Consider the following 23,416-nt stretch of genomic DNA (forward strand, 5'->3'; position numbering starts at 1 on the left):
ATTATGTTAACTTTGCCAGGTTTGCATATTAACGACTTAAAAGTGTTTTAAAACCGAGTAATTTGACGAGCATTGCAAGAGTTTGTTTCGTTAACACATCCAATACCAACTAATTTAGCTTTTGGTAAATATATGTTTCCACTAAAACAAAAAAGGTGGTGTTGTTAAATTGCCTAGAAGGTGGGTTGGAAAATTTGTCTTACTTTCTTTTACTTTACGGTCTTTTTTGAGAATCGTAAAGTACAGGTGATCCACATTTTTAAACAACGAACATCCTTTGCAAATGTTTTAGTTTTTAACATTTTAATTATTTTTAAAAGTAAATCGTTATTATTTTATTAATGTTGATTACTATTTATATATTTATAGAAGGGGATATTTATCTGCCTAACAAAAACGTTACATGTTCTGGTAGAGGTGTAACCACAACCATATGCAATGCTGGGTTTAATGGAGAAGACTGTGCCGGTGAGAAAGTCAAAATTTATCTTTTATTGAATAAAGTTAAAATATTAGTTTCAACAAAAAACAACATAAAAGTTTTTTAGTTTTTTTAAATAACGTAAACTTCAGTTCTAATTACTTAGGGTGTTATATTTACTTTTAGTTAGTAATCAATAAATTTACTAAAAATATTAAGATTATTCAAAACAACGTTAGGATATTGGTCACTTAGTGCACAAATGTATTAGGTTGCGACCATATATCGACCATGTGTATTTAAATTAAGGCATTACTATTATTTTTCAGATATTAATGAATGTGAAACCGGAGAAGCTGGTAGTTGTCAACAAAATGAAGTTTGTACAAACACATATGGAAGTTATGCTTGTCGATGCAAACCTGGATATATACGCGATGAAGAAGCTTGTATAGGTCTTTAAACTAAAAATGGTTATCGTATTATAAAATTCTACAACATGTCCTGAAAAAGATAACCTAACCTATCATATTTGTGTTACAAAAAATCAAATTTAAATTTAGATATTGATGAATGCCGAGAAAACCTTAATAACTGTAGTTCAAGTGCAACTTGTACAAACACGATTGGGAGTTTTACTTGTGCGTGTAATATAGGATACACAGGAAATGGATATACTTGCACAGGTTTTTTATTGGTTAACTTTTGCTGTTTTTATTAAATAAGGTTAATGCTGATTTACAAATTTAAAGAATAGGTTTACTGAAGTATTTTTCGGTCTGATTAACATAAAATACTACGAAATTTAAAACATTTCGTTAACTACTAATTGTAAAAAAATACTAATTAAATTATCTAATCTATTTAATAAATTAATTTAATAATGATTTCTTAATAAATATGACATTTAGTGTAAAACTTATTAACAGAAAGGGTAAAATTTAGATATTGATGAATGCCAAGTGAATAGTAATGCTTGCGGATCAGATGCAACTTGTACAAACACAGTTGGGAGTTTTACTTGTGCATGTAATTCGGGGTACACTGGAAATGGACAAACTTGCACAGGTAAAAACAAAAGTTAGATTTTAATTTACCAAAATTTACCCTTTTTCCTTTTTTTTTCTAGATATTGATGAATGCCAAGTGAATAGTAATGCTTGCAGCTCGAACGCAGTTTGTACAAACACAGCTGGAAGTTTTACTTGTGTGTGTAATACAGGATACACTGGAAATGGACAAACATGCTCAGGTTTTTAAAACATAAATTAATTACTTATTAATGTATTGTTGATTTAATCATAACAACTTATTTTTAACCTTGTAAAATATTCGTTTGCGGATTTCTCAATGTAAAATATGACAACAGTTCCTAAACGGTTTATTATAAACCTTTCCAACATACAAGCAATTTTATTTAAACACTATTTTGTGACCTCGTGGCCTAACTTATACTTATTTTGTTCTACCACTGAATTAGCTAAAATTGTTATTTGATTATTTGTGCAATATTTGAAAATGATTTTTAGTCAAAGATCACCGTATGTTTTAAATAAAGAACATCATATTTAGATGTTGATGAATGTCAAGAGGATAGTGGTAAATGTGGTCCAGGTGGTGCTTGTTCAAACACTGTTGGAAGTTTTACTTGTGAATGTCAACCAGGGTACACTAAAGATGGACAAAGTTGTACAGGTAAGAACACAATTTTGATTTATTTTAATAAAAAATTATCTTTTTTTGCCTTTTTTTAGATATAAATGAATGCCAAGTGAATAGTAATGCTTGCAGTCCAAAAGCAACTTGTACAAACACACCTGGAAGTTTTACTTGTGCATGTAATTCGGGATACACTGGAAATGGACAGACATGCTCAGGTAAAAACAAAATTTGGATTTAAATTAATAAAAACCAACTTTTGCGTTTTTTTTAGATATTAATGAATGCACAGTGAATAGTAATGCTTGCAGTTCAGATGCAACTTGTACAAACACAGTTGGAAGTTTTACTTGTGCATGTAATTCGGGGTACACTGGAAATGGACAAACATGCTCAGGTGAAAACAAAATCTAAATTCCAATTAATCGGATTTTACTTATTCTGCAATTTTTTAGATATTAATGAATGCACGGTCAATAGTAACGCTTGCGGATCAAATGCAGTTTGTACAAACACGGTTGGAGGTTTTACTTGTGCATGTAATTCGGGATACACTGGAAATGGACAAACATGCTCAGGTAAAAACAAAATTTGGATTTAAATTAATAAAAACTAACTTTTTTTTTTTTTTTAGATATTAATGAATGCCAAGTGAATAGTAATGCTTGCAGTTCAGATGCAACTTGTACAAACACAGCTGGAAGTTTTATTTGTAAATGTAAACCAGGATATGAAGAAAATGGACAAACTTGCACAGGTTTTTAAATTATAAGTTAATTACTTCTAATATATAAATGTTGATGTTTTTTTGTGAAATATAATCTTAGTGTGTGTAATTTTGTGGTAGCACTAAATAAAAAAAAAAATGTAATTTAATTTTATTATTAATGTTTAAATCAAATAACATTTAACTAAAAAACATAAAAAATTTAGATATTGATGAATGTCAAGGAAGTAGTAATGCTTGTGGCTCAAACTCAGCTTGTACAAACACAGCTGGAAGTTATACTTGTAAATGTAAACCAGGATATCAAGGAAATGGAAAAAATTGCACGGGTAATATATTTTAAATATTTTTATATAACTTTTTTTTGTATATATCTTTATCCTCGATGTGGGAAAGTCGAATGCGCGACTTAAACATAGAGTAACATCAGTTACTCCGACCCAGTCTCGAGTTGCCTGTGGCAGTTTAGGATATTATAAATTATAATTGCCCGATAATTATGCTGCTGATAAAGTGCTGGCTCAGCAGAAGTTTATACCGTTTATAGCGCCTTACTCAAGGGCGCTACAGCATGAAATCAATGGGGATTAAACCCACGACCTCATGTGTGGTGTACCAAGTGTTTTTACCACTGCCACGCTGTCGGCAACTTCTAGGTCTAATGCTGATTTGCAAAAGTATACATCAATATTAAACTAATTATAATTTACTAAAAAAATGAATTTAAATAAACTGTTTGGTGATATTTGAAATTTAGATATTAACGAATGTCAACAAAATCTTCATGACTGTGGACATTTTTCGAGCTGTGTAAACGAGGCTGGTGGTTTTACATGTCAGTGTAAACAAGGGTATAGGCCAGAAAAGTGCGAAGGTTAGGACAATTTATTATGATAAATTTTTACTCTATGCATTTACTTTATATAACTTATTTTAATGTAAACTTTTTAATTCTTTAACTAGATTTGCTTATCTTTTAAAAACTTTAAATTTACTTTTTTACAGCTTAAAGCAAAGAACATCGTTATAATTCAAACCAACAAAGTTTACGAATTTTGCTGTTTGTTTGTTGTTGTGTTTATATACCTGTTAAAGATTTGTGTAACTAAAACATTATGTACTTAGTAAATCAGTAAAATATAGAATTTATTTGTGTTGGGGAATTTTAAATGCTAATAAACGTTTAAATTAAATTTTATGTTTATGCAACAGTGTGATAAAATATATTTATTTTTTTTTAATGGTTTTACATGCCTAAATTTATTAACCTAACAAAAACAAAAATACAATTTTTTTAAAAATTAATTAGAACTCTGTTAAAACCGTGGAAGTTTTTATGACATGTGTCACAGGACAAAAATCGTTACAATCTTCATTTTTGCAAATATCACAATCTTTGTTTTACATGAGTAGGTCGCGTTTGTCTGCCAGGATAGAACTGAAAATTAGTTTCTTAATCATTTTATACGTTTTTTGGATTGTTTTATAATCGTTCATTTTCAACTAGAGTCGGACAAGATGTTTATTAAAATTTAACGCTTTATATTGGGTATTTTTGTATGTATCTGTCACTGCCAGTCAGTCTTTTTAAATTTCCGTGTTAAAAATTAATTTAATTATATTATTAGTAAAACTAAAAAAATTAACAGCATACAGAACTATTAAAACCAGACTGTCAAATATTAGCTTATTTAAAAGTTTTGCATTTTTTTGTTATTTTACTTTATAATAGAACGTTATATTTAAACAGACTGACAGACAAAAAATATTAATACCGGCAGCGTGGTGTAGTGGTAAGAACACTTGCTACACCACACATGAGGTCGTGTGTTCAATCCCCACTGATATCATGCTGTAGCGCCTTTGAGTAAGGCGCTATAAACGGTATAAACTTCTGCTGAGCCAGCACTTAATCAGCAGTATATAATTAATCGGGCAATTATAATCTATAATATCCCAAACTGCCACAGGCAACTCGAGACTGGGTCGGAGTAACTGATGTTACTCTATGTTTAAGTCGCGCATTCGACTTTCCCACATCAAGGATAAAGACATACACTAAAAAAAAAAAAAATATGGTAAAATTTAGGATCTCTCTTAGTTTCGCACGCCCTACATAAACAGGGTGTGTAACCGAAATACGGCACATGTTATTAAACAAAGAAGTTGCATAAATTAAACCCTTACCCTAACCCTCTTATATTCAGTTTACCTATTAACACATCTGACTCGTAAAGCGGACTAAGTTATACTCATTGAAACATATTTCAACTAATTTTTAATGTCTGGTTGAACAATTGCCATACTTAAGTTATAACGCCTTGTTAAATTCGGGCGTGCGAAAGTAATAGAGATCCAACATTTATAGCTTGTTATTTAAAAAATTTTTTTAAATTATATATACATTTATTAATAAATCAAACCCCAATTTTTTAGTTAAAAAGATTGAATAAAGTTTAATTAACAAATTATACTATTAATATTTGGTACCAATTTCTGCTTTGCTTTGTTTTGTCTTGTGGGCTACAATGTCAATTATTTACTGATTATAACTTTTATATAAACCTAAAACCCAGTTTAAAGTTAACAATTGTCCAGTCTGAATAGTATGTCAGTTTTCGATGAGATCTCATGCGTGCAAGCGTAAAAATCGGCGTGACCGCGTGTCCACGCGCACAAAAATTTTCGGTCGATGCGTGATTTATGTTAGCGTATTTACCTTTAACTTTGTATTCACTTTTAAAGGCGTGCAAAACGCCAATTTCAGGCGTGCATTTTTTTAACGAAAAAAATCTTGTGCATGCACGCTGCCCTACTTTCCAGACTGGACAATTGAAGTATATATGTTTTTGGCTCGTTTATATATCTGTTAATACTAAATTTAATCTTTTCATTAGACTATTAAGATTTAAAATGGTTGCCATCGATAATGTTGATGCTTTAAAATCCTGGTTAGTGAAGAACTTGAGTCCTGTGTAAGTAGTTATTTTTTTAATTTTGGTTTAATTAAATTTTAATCTAAATTTTATCTTTTATCATTTGAAAGATAAAATAAATTGTGTAATAAATCAATTTCACATAATTTCTTTTTTTGTAATTTTTTCTTTATTAATCAGTTTCTTTTAGTTTTATTTTAAAAACAATATTTTTGGTTGCTTTTTATAAATTAACTTATAATTATTTAAATTTTCTTATTATGTAGTTGTGATGCTGATCCAAATGCATTAGCAAAGTACGTAGTTGCTCTCGTTAAAAAAGATAAATCGGAAGGAGATTTAAAAGCTCTGTGCCAAGAACAATTGGATGTTTTTTTGCAAAAAGGTGAGTTTTTGAGAATCAATTCTTAGAACAAAAAAAAATTTATCTAATTTGAAAATTTAAACGTTTAAATTATTTAATAAATAAATTATATAGCCTATAGCTTTAATTTTTACATTTTTTTTCTTTTTTAGAGACAGAGAGTTTTGTCGCGAATTTGTTTGAGAGTTTAAATTCGAAATCTTATTTGGAAACGTTGCCAGATTCTACTACTAACATAGAGGTTAAAATAAATTAATTTTTTTAAATTAAAACAAATATATATTTATGAAAATTTTAAGCTAAAATATACTATTCAGTGATTGTTTTAAAATATTTTACATACGTCTATATATTTAAAATTTTAAAATTAATGAAAACTTAGGACTTATGTATATATATATAAAAAATATTAAAACAATCTTTAATTTGTTTTGTTTTATTATTTTCTTCATAATATATAAACTGTAAATAAAAAATATTTTAAATGAAGTTACAACTACTAGAAAGAGATTTTTATTTATTTTTTTTTTAACAGCCTGTTAAAGATTCTGTTGTGGATCCAAACAAGAAACCAAAACGTGAAGAAAAACATTCTGGATACAAATCCAGGTCAAGATCTCCGATTCGTGTTCGAACGAGAATTTCTCCTGAAACGTAAGAAATCTAAAGCTAAAAATAATTTTTATTGACAGTAAAAAAAAGTTAATTTGATATGTTAAGTAGATAGTTGTAAGGTATTAATTTCAATAAAACTATTATAAATATTTTTGTTGTCATTTTTTTTAGAATGAACAATATTTTTTAAATAAATTCAACACCTTATTTTAAATTATATTTATTAAATTATTTAAATGAGTTAACTATATGACTCATAGTATTTAAAAAAAAAACCATTTAGTATGAATATGTTATTTAGGAGAAGGAGAAATTACGATGAAAGAAGATCTGGCAGAAGAAGAGGTTCTCCAGATAACAGGTATCTAAGAAAAACATCTTTAAAATAATTGATATTTTTGATAGGACTTGTTTTATATTTGCCTAACTGGTAATATAGCTACTACTAAGATGGTTTAGTATTTATATTTATTTATGTTTTTTGCATTTATATTAGAATTTTTTTTAATATTTAAACAAATATGTAATGACACTTTTCGTTTAAATTTATGCACTGCCTAAGATGGAATTAAACTTAGAACCTGAGACCATGTAGGCCATATTGCCAATTTTTTTAATTGCAAAACTATTTTATAAATTCTTAAACTAGAAATTTTAAGTACAAATATTTTAATATTATTAGAAGACATGGTCGAAGAGAGAGAAGTAGATCAATCTCACCGAGAAGAAGGCAAAGAGGAGGCTCTCCTTACCGAAAAAGGTAAAAATCTTCAATAGGCCCTAAAATTTACTAAAGCTACCATTTTTAAATTTGTTATCAGGTCAACAAGTTTATTAATATTTGCAGAAATTATGGACGTCAGCAATCCCCAAGAAAATCAAGATCACCAAAACATCGGTAAATAATTGGATTTTACTTGGATCTAAATTCTAATTAGATTTTTGTTTTGTAACAATGTATATACTTAAAACAATAAGTATCTGACTTCACTAAAAGCATCTTTTTTTAATGTAAATGTGTACAAAATTTAAAAAGCATTGTCCATTGAGCTTTTTCACATATCAATATGTAGAATTTTTTTTTAATTGTGTTTACTAAAGTCACCAGTTTTATTTTCAGGTCAAAATCTAGTTCTGTCAGTCCAAGCAGGTCGGACAGAAGTAGAAGTCCAGAAGTTAAAAAAGTTTCTGTGAAAAAGGAAAGATGTTGGGACTATGATCGTAAGTTAATCATTTTAAAAAAAAATCCCTTCCAAGTTTTTCAGTTTAGGCTATGTCATTTGAAACAGTATAACCGATAACTTTTGATTCTTTAATGTTTGTGTTTTTTAAGGGCTACAAAATTATATTACTAAGTTTTATTAAATTAGTTTAAAAAAAATTTCGATTTGTTATGTTTTATTAATTTTTTGGCACCAAATTTTAAAACTACAATTTTTTTTTATTTAGAAAAAGGGTTTTGCATGAAGGGTGATTTATGTCCATATGATCACGGCAACGATGCGGTTGTCGTCGACGATTTAACAATCACATCTGCTCCAAATCAAGACAACTCGGACAAAAAATCCACTGAATCACAACGACCGAAATTTGAGGCAATACCGGTACAGGCTCCGCCCCCTCCTATGATGATTCCACCAATGGGAATGCAGATACCTCCACCACCCCAAAACATGCAAATGGTAAGTAGAAATTTTTTAAAATATTTTTTTTTTTTACATCAAAGTTTTTTCTTATTTTAAAAATCTGGAAAATTTATTTAAAGAGACCTTTTTTCTCATTTAAAAAGACATAAATTTTTTTATGTATTGTTTATTGTTTTAAATTTTTTTGGTAATATTTTAGTTGCCGCCTCCTGGGTCAATGCCCCCACAGTTTCTGCATCAGCGATTCCCAATAATGAACATGAATATTCCTCCTCCTCCATTTATTCCAACCCCTCGTAAGTTACTATAACAATTTTTGTGAAATTTTTTGTTAAAAAATGTTTTTGGGTTTATAGTATTTAGTAAATATGTTTTTTGGTACACTTTTTTTAATAAGTTATATAAAATTTCAAATATTTCTTTTTTATTGATTTTTTTTGACGAACCATAATATTTTACGTAAACTTTTTTTGGTAAAATAAAAAATGTTTGTTTTATTTAGGTATAACACCTTCTTATAACCCAGAGGCACCAGCAATAAATTTAATGAATCAATCTGATTTAAACAATCAAAATACGACTGGAACAATGGGTAAATAGATTTTCATAAAATAATTTATAAATTGTTTAAAGGGCCGACGCTGGGTATTAAACGCAGAACTTTGGCCTAAGTGTTAGCACATAAAATATCATGCTTTTTTTTATATAAATATTCAACTTAAACTACAGTGTATTTAAATATTAAATTTTTAGAACCATGTATAAATTAAATTGGTGTTTTAGGTGGTTTTAACGATAGAAAGAGGGCTGCTAATGGTAACATTCAAGAACCAGCTTTGAAAAAACCATATAACAATTATAGTAAGTTTGATTTTATTTATTTTTCTTTATTATTTTTCTATCTAATAGAAGGTCCACTATGGGGAAAGAATCAAACCCAGAACCTCAAGATTTTAATTGCTAATTCCTTACAATAATTTATTTAAATGAAAAAGGGGGTTACTAAATTTTTTTTGAACATTGTTAAATTCTTAATTGTTTTAATTTTTTAGATACGAATAAAACTTTAATAGTGAAAAAAATTCCACCTCAACTAAACAACATCACAAAATTAAACGAACATTTTGCCAAGTTTGGAGCAATTAACAACATTCAAGTAAACGAGACTTATTGATTTTGACACTACTTGTAAATTCACAAAGAAATTATTATAATCTTTATTAATGATATTGCTAATACAATTTTAGTATAGTGATTTTATAATATTAGTCACCACAGAAATTTTTCAATTTGCTTTTATGATTTTATAAATTTATTTGAAAGATCTTTGTAACAAATTAGTTATTTTATAAATTTACCCTTTTTTTAATGTTTGGTTACAGGTTAAATATGATGCTCATTCGGACCAGGCTTTAGTTGAGTTTGCGCATGTAAGTAGTGCTAGATCTGCCATCAGGGACACTGATGCTGTTTTAAACAATCGTTTTATCCGAGTTTTTTGGTTCAACTCAAACGATAATTCTCAGAGTGGTGCTGCCACCACAGAAAATGTAAGTATTATGAATACATTATAACACAGATGCCCAACTACTGTATTTTACTATACTGAGTTTAAAGAACAACTTCATTTATAATTATAAGCGTTAGTAACTTTTGTGTAGCAAAAATGTACTGATTTATGGTATAGGTTTAGCCAAGATTTGTCGTTTGCATGTTAAAGAAATAATCTTTTATTGACTAGAGAATAGAAAACTAAACAGGAGGCTAGTTTTAAGCATTTGTATTAACTAAATCGTATCACCCTAATTAGTAACTGACTTATAAGGCTTGGGTTAAACATTTTTTATAACATTTATTGCTTTTTTTTAGCAACAAACTGTGAAAGATAGAATAGGAAAACTACCGACACCCGATCAAATGAAATACACTGCTCCTTCTGTTGAGAAGAAGGATAATGTGGTAAGAATAATAAAATTATTTATTTTTTTATTTTTAGAAAACTATTAATATATTGTCATCAACCAACTGAACCTTAGTGTCTGGAGTTCTTTTTTAAATTTATAAGTAAAATGGTATAACTGTTTTTAACAATTTTAAATTTAAAAAAAAATTCATACGCAAGATTTTAATAATTTTTTTGAAATGTTTTTGAAGACTTTTGCTGGAGGTAATATTTCACGAACGATTTCAAACACAGATGTTGGTGAAAAAACTGAACCAACCAAACCTGAAACAGCTGCTGAATTAGAAGCTAAAAAACAAGCTCTAGAAGCTGATAACGAAGCCAAGAAGAAGGTAACTTTAAAAAAAATAAAATAAAAAAAATTTTAGTTTGTGAATTTTTTTCTAATTTTATGAATATGTTTTAGTTGATTGAGATTCGTAAAGCTGCTAAACAGAAAGCGATTCAACGTCAACGACTGGTTCTTCAGAAAAAAATAGAATTGCACAAACAAAGAAACGGTCTTGTTCAAAAGCAGATAGAACAACAAAAAGTAAAGTTAAACTATGTATAGTTTTATAGGAAAGTTTATGATAAAAACGCTTTTTTTAGCCTTTTTTGTATAATTTTTGTTTTAATATTAATGCTATGTGCTTTGGTAAAATTAAATTTTCGTTTTTAATGATTTTTTTATGACTTGAATGGTTTTTCTTAGGTTTTGCTTGCGAAGTTGGATTCGGATAAAAATATGTCACCAAAAGACAGACTTCAGTTAATAAGTGTAAGTAGAAAAGTCCTGTTAGTATCTATTAGTATTTGTTTTAAACTAAAAATCTACTACATTATGCCACAGTTTCAAACCTTATTTTACTTCTGATAATCTTTGTTTAAATTTTATATTAATTTTGTTTAATAGTAATCTTATATATCTTAAATTAAATTTGTTAAAAGTTTAAATATATTAATGGCTTGTTAATATATTTTTTACATATAATGATGCCTAATTTTTTACAGACTCTTAAAGTTTTAGCAACTTCTATTGATGGACTTCAGACATTACAGCGGGCTGGTAACAAATTGAGTTTTAATCAAGAAAAGCAAAAACAGGTTAGAAAAAGTAACACTGTATTAAAAAGCAAAAACATATAGAATTTTGGAAGGTACATATAGTGTAGCTCATTATATATTGATAATACATAACTTTAAATTCTATAAAATTTTAATTTAATGTTTTATGTGGTATTTTTTATTGTCAATTTATGTGTAACAGTTCATTGTTTTTTTGACTTTAGGCACAGAAAGAATTATTAGACACAGAATTAGATTTGTTTAATGCCTCGGCTAATGGAGAGAATACAAATACTCTTCGCAAGAAATTAGGTCAACTTAAAGCTGAGGTAAATCCTTGACTTTTTAATTGAATTTGCCTTAAGCTTTAAAACTGTCTAATATTTTATGGTGAAAGTTTTACAGAAAAAATTGTTTAACTATTTTAAAATAAAATTAAGGATATTTTAAAAAAATATAATTTGTCAAAAAAAAATGTTTTTAAATTTTTTTAGGCCAACACTTTGGGGTTAGTCACAGCCTACAGAGGTGGCTGGAGGGGCCGGGGAATAAGAAGGGGTCGCGGCAGGGGTCGTGGTAGGGGCAGAGGTCACACCCATCGATTTATCCAAGCTGGGGCTAACTTGGACAGGCGACCCTGTGAACTTCGGATCTCAGGTTTCCATAGTGATGAGAAAGATGAAGTAGTCTCACATTTCTCTGTGAGTTTTGTGTTTTTGTAAAATAAAAAAAATTATTCAATTTTATTTTTTTGTTTTTTTTACGCTTGTTATTTATATACTGGGTTTTTATTGCAGGAGTTTGGTGAGATAAGCTCGTTTTTATTTGATGAAGAAGGAATAACTTGCACAGTTAAATTTAAAGGAAGACATGAAGCTGAACAGGTTTGTACAAAACTAAAGTTCAGAAAATTTATTAACTTGACTTTTAAATTGACTTTTGCAAAATTAAAATATTGTGAAATAAGTGATGATGCTTCGTTTAAAAAATTTTTGAAAATATACATAAAGAATTAGAATGATTTTTTGTTTAATTTTTATGTTTTTATTTTCAAGGCTGCATCTCAAGGTGCCATGTTTAAAAACAGAAACCTAATCATTGTCTGGTCATCACAACCCAATAAAATTATTGGAGCGGTAAGTTTTAAAACATTTTTAAAAATTTAAACAAAATTGAAAAATTATTTTTAAATAAAAAAAAAATTATTTTTAGACCTCTTCTCCTCCTTCTTTGGTAGACCAAGGAAGTCCAATCCTCCGTAGTCCGGATCACCTTCTCACAGCTGAGAAAGAAGACCATGAAGATGATGATGATGACATCTCGGTTGTCGTGGAGCCGGTTGCTCCTTACACTCCTACGGAGGATGGAGATGAATTCGGATACGGGCTCTTGGAGGAAGAGTTAGATGAGGAAGCTCTTCTTACTGGAGCAGATGTTGAAGAAGAAGAGGAAGTTAAGTTAGAAGAAGAAAGATCCTGGAAACACTAAGAGCAAGAGTTTTAGAAGAAGTAAATTTAATTTAATTTTTGATTTTCTAATTATTTTTTGATATCAAATAAATTATTTTAATTTTTTTTGTTTTTTTTTAGGAATTTAAAGATTTATTGGTGAAATTTCTAGAAGAATTAAAAAGACACTAAAGTGCATTTTTACAAATAACAAATAAAAACTTTTTTACTCCTGCGAAAAAAGTTTAAAACTATCATTTGTCAAATTTTGAAGAAAAAAACTAAAAAAGTGCTTACTTATTATCAGGGTTGTTCTTATTTTAAAATATTATGACAATCCTTATTTTAAAGCGATTTTTATCTGAACTTTTTCTTTGTTCTTTTTATTTATTGCTGTTATGTATTGTACATATTATTGGATCAGATTGTCACCCAAAAAAGGTGTTTTAAAAATATTCTGAAAGTCTGTGAAAGGGGAAACAAAATAGGTTTTGAATTTTAGTCAAATTTTTGTGATGTACTTTTTGATAATTTGCTGAAAATAAAAATAATTTTTGAGTTTTGATACAACACAAAAGATTTGACAAATTTTTAATTTATTTTAAAGTTCTTTACATTAATAAATTGATAGGCATAATAACTATAAATATTTATAATACTAGAATAACATTACAAATATAGAAATAAAACACACTTTCCAACTTCATTTTGAAGGTTTTGTAAAAAGGCAAAACGGAAACGATTAATTAGCTTTCTAATGCTAGAAGCGTAACTTAATAATTAAAGCTACATGAACAGAAATCAAACCAAAGTGCTATTGATATTTAATTAACTAAAATTCTAAGGTTCAATTAAATTTGTATTGATTTTTATGGCCTGTGACAATCTTGTATAGTTACATATTCATTGATCTTTGTTTGGAAAGAATGAGTCAATTGTTTTGGGCCCCGGGCGGAAAAATGTTAGACAGTTAGAAAATATTTTAACCAGTAATTTCTAGTAGATATACGAATGTTATATTTTAATAGAAAGTAAGTAGTTTTGATTGACAATAATATACATTTTATGAGCATTAATAAAAATATACCCTAGTTTTTGGTTGTTAAGTTGCACTTGGCTTTGGCGTTGTAGGCCTACCCATGATTTCTGGGAATTATAACGTAGAAACAGTCGAATTAAATGGTTAAATTTTACATAGTAACCACGCATAAGATTTATGGAATTCATTCAATCCTACGCATTATATAAGTGCCTGCTGTTGCATGCCGTAATAGGAAATATAACTTTTCCAAACGTTTGTGTTTAAATTGTTGTTTAACATACTAAGACTCGAAAGCATATGCTAGTATCGTGCTGTTTCTGCATTTAAAAAGGAAGGGTGTCGGAAACAGAAAATTTCTGAGTAACATTGATCGATAGTTGGGTTTTGTACTTATAGAGTTAGAAATATGTGTCTTTAGGTTAATTTTTAAGTCAAGTAATCGAACCAAGTTAAGCCGCTAGCTAAAACAAAGCTTGATTTGCTGTTTGCCGAAATGGAGCCTGTAACTTCGGATACCGAAAGCTTATTATCAATAAACAAAGATGGATCAAAACAGTTCAAAACATATAAAGTCAAGTGGCTTATTTTAACTGTAGCAACAATTGCTATATCGATGCGAGGCTACAACCAGTCGTGTTTTGGACCTATTAACAATATCTACGCTCATTATTATAATGTAGAACCTTGGCAAGTTGACTGGTTTGTGGTTATTCAGTCTGTCGCATTTCTGTTCGCCTCGTTACCTCTGACAGTATTGACAATCAGAATGAACTATCGAATGTCCATGCTTTTAATCACATCAACTTTAACCCTTGGATTTACGTTAACTCTTATTGGATCTTCGACTACAAGTGGTTTTGCTTTGGTCTTGTGCGGACAGGCTATAATGGGCTTTAGTAACATCCTGTCCTGGTCAATACCACCTTCCACCGCTGCTGTGTGGTTCTCTGCAAATCAAGTCGCAACCGCTGTAGCCATTCAAGTTGTCGGACGAGGTATTGGTGAAGCTGTCGGCTCGATTTTGCCAGCCTCGCTGCTTCGAGAACAGGCCACAACAAACCAGGTATTGAGTTAGCCTACTAACTTTTTTTTTTTTATTTTGGTTTTTCGCGCTTTGATAAAAGTAAATAATAAATACGATATACAATTAATAGCGACGGGAAAAAATGACAAAATCAATTTAATGATTTAAAACATGCCAATAGTAATAATGTTTATACAAAGATTTTATAGTACATTATGGCATGGTCACCAAACTCGGAGTTGGCGTATGTAATTAATTTTGACTTTTGTTTTAGGTGGAGAATTTTCTACCTGTTATGTTTGGTGTATTGGCCGCAATATCGTTGTCTTTGTTTTTACTGACAATCTTCTTTGTTTCGAAAACCCCTAAATCACCGCCGAGCGAGGCCCAAGCAAAGGCGATGCTTGCTGTTAAAAATCAAAAAAACTTTGAACAAAATACATCGGGGACGATGAAAGAGTTTTGGGTTACGGTTAAACGTTTATTTGCTGATAAGGTTTTTGTTGTCGTGTGGCTGACATTCGGTGCCGTCAACCCGACCCTACGTAACAATAACGTCTTGTTATCATCGATGCTTAACCAACGATTTCCTGACAATAAAACGATAGACTCGCAGACAGGACTTATACTTTTCATAGCGTGGATCTTATATACGATTGGCGCTTTTATTGCAGGGCCTTTTATAACTGCAACCAAAAAGTACAAGGAAATTGTTGCTGGGTCAGTTTCCGTAATGTGTATATCGTGTCTATTAGTTATGGTTGGAATTCAAATCGGAAACTTGGATGTTGTTTTCGTTGGGGTTATGCTACAAGGCCTGTTTTTAGGCATAACTAACACAGCTTTATACGAAATTTTGATTGAAGTTACCTATCCAGTTCCTGCTATGTTTGTTACTATGGTTAACATCAGTACAATGGGATTTTTCAGGCTAACTTATCCTTTGCTTGGTAGGTTATTGTTAAGCGAAGTAAATGCAACAGCAGCGGCCGCAATAACTCTAGTAACAAATTTCATCTGCGCCGTTGCAGTATTTTGTATATCACCTACTTATAAAAGAGAAATGGCCAATAATTCGAAAATGATTAAGTTTCCAGAGAACGGCGTAAAAAATCCAGATAATGATGTTGAAAAAGAATAATTCCAAGTCTTAAACCTTTTTTTTACTTCAAATTTCTGTGCCATGTAATATAAATAACATCGGTGATAATACTTCACTTACATTTTTTTTTAATTTAAATTTTTTTCTTCAAAAAGCGGTATATATAACGATTTTATGTTTATGCATTTTTCGATTATTTTTTGTTGTGTAATATATAAATAAATTCTATCATTTTTAAATTCTATTTTACAATTTTGAATAATATATTTTACCGCCTTTCTAAATTAGGGTAACAACTTATAATAAAAAATTCGAAATATTTTAAGTCAGAATATAGTATTCGTTAGATGGCGCTAAAGAGCAATACCGGTATTGTACATACCTGCATTAAAATATACAAAACGACTGCCTTTTACTAAAAGTTTATAAAACTAACAAAAAAACAGATGATTTAAAATGCAAATTTAAGTGTATAAAAATAAAACACAGTGTTAGTAAGGTTCTAGACAACATATAAATAAAAAAAATTTGAACTGAAGACTAGATATAGTTATCAAAGTTTTGCGCTATATATTTTACTAGTGCAGTGTTTATAACAACAAAGAGGCAACGCTTAACTTTACGGTTTATTAAGTTTGCGGTATTTTTGCTACCCCTTAAAACAGGGTTTGTAATAAATACATCAACCGCTTGTTTTTACTTTAGTCCGGTGCTTAAGTCAGTTAAAAATAGGCTCACATGCCAGTGTGTTTTATTCATTAAAAGTTCCCTACTATAACTACATGTATATATACAGGAAAAGCTAGCTAAAGGAAGTGCGATATAACTAAAGGAACTAGGATTTGAATATTTAGGTTATTGTGTTAGATTTAAATTACTAAATCATGAATGAGATATATAAGTTTAACACGTCGCTGAATTATAGCACCGTACAGATATGTGATCCATACGTTCGCGCAGAATTTTACCTTGGAGTCGTGGCAGTACCGCTCGTGGTAAGTGCATTAATCTTCTATGAATACAACCTTGTGTTGGGTTTTTAAATTTAAAGGAAGCTGTTACGTAACTTCTTACCTTTGACTTGGTATTCGACTTATAAAAAAGCATGTCTCTGTCAAAACATCTTAGCATGTAAATACTCAATTAAATATTGGCGAAATTAAAATTTAAATACAATAATTTGGGTTTCCAATATATTTAAATAGCAACCTTTAAAATATTATTTATATAACAAGGTCGCTTATTATTTAGGTTTATGTTACAAGGCAAAAATTTAGGTAACGATTATCTTTTAATGTTCCAACCAAATTGTGCTTATTCATAATTTATACTTTGTTGGTTTAATATAGAATAACTAATTTTCCATTATCTAAATGTACAGATTTAAGATAATATTTCAGGTCAAGATTTAGAATATAGATTTACAAGTTATATAACCGAAACATTGATTTTTTGTGCAAAAAAATTAATATTTTTTGACAAATCAGAAATAAAAAAAAAAATAAAGTTTGTTAGAGTTAAAAAATTTAAAATAAAAAAACAATAAGTAAAAAAGGGTTTAATGTATTGCCTAATTATATTGCAAAATATTAAACAAGTTAATATATTGTTATGGACAAAATACGCCTAATTATGTAACAACAAAAGCAGCCCATTGTTTTGTAATTCACTCTACAAACAAGACTTGATTAATTAATTGAACCCCGTTCATTTATCAAATAAAAAATAGGAAATACACACTTTAATTATACAAAGAATTTTGACTGATCGACATTTACTGTTTCGATTGTCACGAAAATAAGTAGCGGAATTTTGTAGCGAAATTTAAATGGAAAAAAATAAGGTTTTTTCTATTTTCAACTTCGAATTTGTGAAATCGTTACCGCTGTACTTAAATTTTTGTTTATAGAAATACATATTATAAAGGTGTTATTTTTATAAAATGTTAAAAAATTTAAATAAAAAATTAAAAACATTCTAAAACAGAATTTTTAAACCATATATACGTTTAATGTCATATTTAAAAATTATGTAACATACTTTTACATGGCTTTGTAATATATTTTGAATATAATTGCGGTTGTTATTATTTAAGGTCAAATACCAGCAGCGTGTCAAGCAGCCCCTTACATCATTTTTACCAATTAACCGTTTAAAAATTCTTAGACTGATAAATATCTTTTCAACATCGATGTGAATTTCATTTAACTGTGCCCAAGCTAGGCAAAGGTTTTTTGAAGCGTTTAAAAATTAAAATTCTGTGTCATACAACATTAAATATCTATGCTCCCAGAGGAATTGCTTTAAAATTTAATATTTTATAAAAACAATACCGCTTTAAATTGATTTTTTTAGCGGGTCTCATTTTAATGATTTTAAAATAATTATTTTTGACGTCGGTTGTTTTTATGAAAAACTGTTATTTTTAAATTTTTGTAGTAAAGCTAGCAACCTATAGCATATGCACAGGTCAAATGGTAAAAATGATCCAATTATTAAAAATCAATAATCGATATATTATTTTATTCGTTGTATGTAAATCTGTACCAAAATTTTAACAATTTTTTCGAACAAATTGGATTTTGAAGGTTTGGGAAATACTTTAACAAAAACCTATTCCAATTATTGTAAAATTTAAGATTTTTTTATACTACCTTAATTAAAACTTTATTGAAGTATGCAATTACATATATATGATATTCCACGTAATCAAAAATTATGGTCGGCATGCAATAATAAAATAATTAATTTTCTTTCACTGGAAGTTTATTGGAAAAGTATGCGTTGGTAAGACCTGCTTAAGCAATCAGCAAACCCCAGACCTAAGGGCAAATAGTATCGCATTGATGCGACTTAAACCCAAGACTTTTAGGGAAGACTTTAAACTGAAATCTTACTTTTATGAAATGCCATACCAGAACATTACTTTGTTTTACTTTTTAGCTGGCTTTCAACTTGTTTATCGTATACGCCATCCATCAACGCCGTTCTGAGTTAAAGCAATACCGAGTATACAAATATGTGAACAGCGTGATTTTGTCCAATGCGGCTTTGCAAGTAATCGTTTGTTACCAGTATTTCGTATACATTATACCGATCGAAATCCACAATACCCAAAGTAAAGTCGCAAATTTGCCGTTTGGGGAATATTCGTAAGTTCTTTGTTTTTTATAAAACTCAAATTTTTTCTCAATTGTCTAATTTTTATTAATCTAAATTTGCAGTGTTTGTAATAGAAGTAGGTGAAATTTACCTAAACGTGTAGAATAGACACTACAACAGATTAAACAATGTTTAAACAAGTACAAACTTTACTCTGTACAGAGTATTATAGCTTACAAACTACACCCTTAATTTTAAACTATGTGATTTACCCTTAACCCCATATTTTTGCACAGATTTGACCATAACGACCCAGTAGATTGTTCTATAATGGAGTGGTATGCTTTTCGAAGAGCCTTAACGATCGCTTTGTTTCTGTGTATGAGCTGTAATGTGGTAGCCTTAACACGTGGTATCAAGAACAGCACCTACTTTGTTGGAGTAATCGGTTTTACTGACGCAAAACTGCGGATTAGCTGTACTGACGATAGTGTTAGGAGCTTTGGAACGGTAAATGAAGCAATAATGGTTAATAAAGTAATTTGCCATTGGGTATAAGTTGTTTCGTTGTTGTATTTTATAACTTCATTATTGTAAGAAATTTAGCCTGGAGCAAGTAAATAAATAACTTTGAATTGAAATAGACATAACATGACGTGATTTACAAAAAAATGTAAAATACTTTTAATAAATTTTTGCTTCACTTTTGTTTTAAATGTTTTGTTTAATTTGCAGAGATTAAAAAAGAAACTGTCCTGGGACATAATTCTTTCTTGGATGGTCCCATTTGCTTATTCCATCCCAGCTGGTTTTTTTCACTGTACCAGATATTGTGGTTGTTTACCAGCATTTTATGATGTTGATTATTGCATTCCGGGTAAATTAAAATATTAAAAAATGGCAAATTTTATTGTAAACCTTTACACATGATTCTAATAATTGTTTAAGCGTTCATTTATTTTTACCTTAATTTTTTTTTTAATTTAGCTAAAAAAAATTTTTAATTTACAGCTTACGATGTGAATATGTGTTCCAACATTTGGCAACCCTTAACCAATATTCAAGTGGGTATATACGTTGTTCTATGGTTGTTTCTGGTTATTGCAATGGTTTTTATGTTGTTGTACACCATAAGAATGTCACGTGCTTTCAAGAAGTTGGGCAAGAAATGTATGTCAAATGGTTGATATGTAATTGGTATATATAGGATTAATGGCTTAAACTCTTGTACAAGTAAACCAATTAGGGGTCGATATTGTATTGATTAAAAACTATTTTAAAGGCTTTAAGATAAAGTTTGCAAAATTTGGTTGCAAAAAATACTAAGTTTGCCTTTCCTTAAAAATAACTTAATTTTTTTAAAGGTAAACTGTTAAAGAAGGATGGGGAGGAAAATCAAATAGTTAGTATACACGTAAGTTAAATTTTTTTCTTTTTTTTATTAGTTTAACTATTTATTAAAAGCGTTTATTATTCGATTTTTGTATGATTACAAATAGAATTCAAATTTGTTAAAAATCCATTTATTTGTGGTTTATCCAATAGATTTGTGGTTTATTAAATAGGTAAATATTCACATTTATTAATTTTTTGTAAATAATTCTCGACCGTAAAAAAAACAATCGATTCATTCTTTAAACGATTCAACATTCCGCTATCGAAATAAATTAGGTGTTTGCGGTTAGCCTATCATTGTGCGCAGGTCAATTTTTGTTCTAGTGGCTCAAGGCTGCTTTTAAATCGATTGAGGTCGGTTTAAATTTTATATATACAAATCGTTCGCCAAATGTACCTTGAATTAATGCATAACTTACATTATGAAATATACTATCTCTAAAAAATTTATTTGAAAACTTTACATTTGGCATATAGGAAAAATGTGAATAAAACAATGTATATAATTCATATTCAAATTACCAAGTTTGTTGTTAACATACAAGCTATAAATAGTAACACAAAAAAGCACAATCTAATATATTAAGTATCTATAGGTAATATCACTAGAGTGTTTATATTTAATTTTGCTGCAATGATAGTGATAATTAAAACTACATATCATTAATTTATTTTCCGCATTTAATATTAGCTTATAATTTATCGCCTACTTCCGTTATCAATTTATCTTTGGATTTGTTAAACAATTAATTGAATAATCCCAAACCTAAACAAAAGTAATTTCAAATTTATGGTTAATCTCGTTCAAGGCTAAAATTAAACTTTAATTTATTTTGTAATTTATCTTCTATTTAGCTGCACGATGAGCTATAAAAAAACTCAAAAAAATCATTTAATCATTATTTACAGTATTAAATATAGCAGGGATAAATTTAAAAATGCATAGGCAATTCTTTGACTCTTAAATTGAAATGCTAACCCCTTCACTTTTTTGTAAATCGAATATTACCTTTTTTATCCGGGCTTTAATATTTATTTTTGCAAAAGATACAAGTTGCAATACACATCAATAACCTTTACATTTTATTTTTTAGAGACACAGACCGGCATTGCAGGTGACTTTAAAGTTGCTTATTAAACTGATCATCACGTACATTGTCTGTACAGCACCAGTATCTACCTGCTTCGTAATCGACATTTTTACTCCGGGGGACCAGCTAGCGGGCGTTAATTTCTTGGTTTTAAATGCGGCCAGTACTATGGCACTTATGTACTGTGTTATTTGCCCAGTAATGCTTATAGTATATATGCCTGGGTTAAGGGCAGCAATTGTTAAGGTATTAATGCCGTTGGATTGTACTTTAACAGTTGAAGTTAAACCCCGTGGAGCTACATGCCAACATCATGCATAGACCATGTAAAATTTTAGTTAAATGTTTTTATTTAGATATAAAGTCAAAAAAAATCATTAACATTGTGTTAACTTACCTCTGAGCTGCTTATTAGGTGTTTTAAACTTAATCAGTATTATGTTCTTTGAACAACTGTCGTTTTATTACAATACTTTGTTCAAATTTAAAATGTATGTAAATAATTCTGTTAAATCTACTTTATAATTCTTGCTTTTCACATCTTTTCACTTTGCTAAAATTAACTTATTTCCAAGTTAATGACAAAGTAAAATTGTCATTGATATTCTCTGCCTTTATAGCATAAACGTTTATGGCTTGGTAAAATTTAACAGTATTTCATTTTATGCACATTCCTTATTCTGTATTATTTAAATTGTATCTTGTTTTGACACTTATGTGAAGTTATAATTTTTTGGGTAATATTAAATTTGTATAAACTGTTTTGTTTTTCTCAAATTTTTTTGTAATTAAACTATTGTTATTCTGGATAAAAAGTTATTACAGATATTTTGTTTTTTTAAAATTTAAAAATATTTGGCAACATTTCTTCAAACTCAGGTTATCCTCACTGCCAAATCATATTTAATCAACGATAGACTTAACCTTATTAAGGTACCGCAAATAAATATCTGTGGTTTTAAAAGGTTACACCGGCAGAGTGGTGTAGTGGTAAGAACTTTTGCTACACCACACATGAGGTCGTGGGTTCAATTCCCACTGATCTCATGCTGTAGTGCCCTTGAGTAAGGCGCTATAAACAGATAAACGGTATAAACTCCTGCTGACTGGCTGAGCCTGCACTTAATCATCAGCATAATTATCGGGCAATTATAGTCTCTATAATATCCCAAACTGCCACAGGCAACTCGAGACTGGGTCGGAATAACTTATGTTACTCTATGTTCAAGTCGCGCATTCGACTTTCCCACATCGAGGATAAAGATATATACAAAAAAAAAAAAAGATTTAGCAGCTAATAGCACATGTTATGTTAAGTATTTTTAACTGTAAAGTTTATGCCATTTAGGGCCGGTAATGTCTAAATGTGTGTATTAGTCAATGTTCAGTTAGTATTCAGTGTTCAGATGTATTACTTTTTTGCTGCTAATTAAGTGTTGGCTCAGCAGGAGTGCATACCGTTTATAGCGCTTTATTCAAGGGCGCTAGAGCATGGGAGCAATGGGGATTGAACCCACGTCTTCATGGTGTTGTAGCAAGTATTCTTGCTAGTTACCACTACACCATGCTGCCGGTGCCACTACATCACTTAAAGTCCATCTGTCCACGGCATGGCAAGTACAGGTCTAAAGGTTTAGGGTTTAAACCGCGCCAATGTCACACTAACCTATTTATTTACAGGTGTTAAATAAAAAAAAATTACAAGTAGAAATATCAAATCTTAGTTTTAAGTAATATTTGCTACTCAGACCCAGAAATTTTCTAAACCATCAGTCCGTTATATGTTTATCAAACTTAAAAATCTTAATTTAAACCACCTTTTTTATTTAGAATT

General features: G+C 29.3%; 4 protein-coding genes across 4 annotated transcripts; all 4 read left to right on the forward strand.

Moving 5' to 3' along the window:
- Nucleotides 1-3: 3 nt before the first annotated feature.
- On the forward strand, nt 4-3,817 carry LOC145764085 (uncharacterized). The gene is made up of 14 exons (XM_082575667.1): nt 4-19; nt 370-468; nt 751-876; nt 985-1,107; nt 1,367-1,489; nt 1,551-1,673; nt 1,994-2,116; nt 2,176-2,298; nt 2,355-2,477; nt 2,536-2,658; nt 2,715-2,837; nt 3,014-3,136; nt 3,565-3,681; nt 3,813-3,817. The coding sequence occupies exons 1-14, from the start codon at nt 4-6 to the stop codon at nt 3,815-3,817; spliced, it is 1,470 nt and encodes a 489-aa protein (XP_082431793.1).
- A 1,588-nt stretch (nt 3,818-5,405) lies between these two features.
- Nucleotides 5,406-13,396, forward strand: LOC145750838 (RNA-binding protein 26-like). Its single transcript, XM_082566915.1, has 25 exons — nt 5,406-5,782; nt 6,010-6,128; nt 6,260-6,348; nt 6,643-6,761; nt 7,024-7,083; nt 7,405-7,482; nt 7,570-7,620; nt 7,843-7,943; nt 8,172-8,404; nt 8,568-8,664; nt 8,871-8,960; nt 9,152-9,229; nt 9,421-9,524; nt 9,751-9,918; nt 10,238-10,327; nt 10,523-10,663; nt 10,738-10,863; nt 11,026-11,091; nt 11,325-11,417; nt 11,603-11,707; nt 11,873-12,079; nt 12,176-12,262; nt 12,434-12,514; nt 12,591-12,886; nt 12,968-13,396. The coding sequence occupies exons 1-24, from the start codon at nt 5,511-5,513 to the stop codon at nt 12,864-12,866; spliced, it is 2,931 nt and encodes a 976-aa protein (XP_082423041.1). The 5' UTR covers nt 5,406-5,510; the 3' UTR covers nt 12,867-12,886; nt 12,968-13,396.
- Nucleotides 13,397-14,361: 965 nt separating this feature from the next.
- On the forward strand, nt 14,362-16,134 carry LOC145764086 (choline/ethanolamine transporter flvcr2a-like). Its single transcript, XM_082575669.1, has 2 exons — nt 14,362-14,931; nt 15,167-16,134. The coding sequence occupies exons 1-2, from the start codon at nt 14,362-14,364 to the stop codon at nt 16,031-16,033; spliced, it is 1,437 nt and encodes a 478-aa protein (XP_082431795.1). The 3' UTR covers nt 16,034-16,134.
- Nucleotides 16,135-16,795: 661 nt separating this feature from the next.
- LOC145763538 (uncharacterized) lies at nt 16,796-22,215 on the forward strand. The gene is made up of 7 exons (XM_082575008.1): nt 16,796-16,989; nt 18,938-19,146; nt 19,393-19,606; nt 19,832-19,973; nt 20,108-20,266; nt 20,461-20,510; nt 21,586-22,215. The coding sequence occupies exons 1-7, from the start codon at nt 16,879-16,881 to the stop codon at nt 21,901-21,903; spliced, it is 1,203 nt and encodes a 400-aa protein (XP_082431134.1). The 5' UTR covers nt 16,796-16,878; the 3' UTR covers nt 21,904-22,215.
- The last annotated feature ends 1,201 nt before the right edge of the window (nt 22,216-23,416 follow it).

This window comes from Corella eumyota, chromosome 1 (assembly GCF_963082875.1).
Source record: "Corella eumyota chromosome 1, kaCorEumy4.1, whole genome shotgun sequence".
Lineage (NCBI taxonomy): Eukaryota > Metazoa > Chordata > Ascidiacea > Phlebobranchia > Corellidae > Corella > Corella eumyota.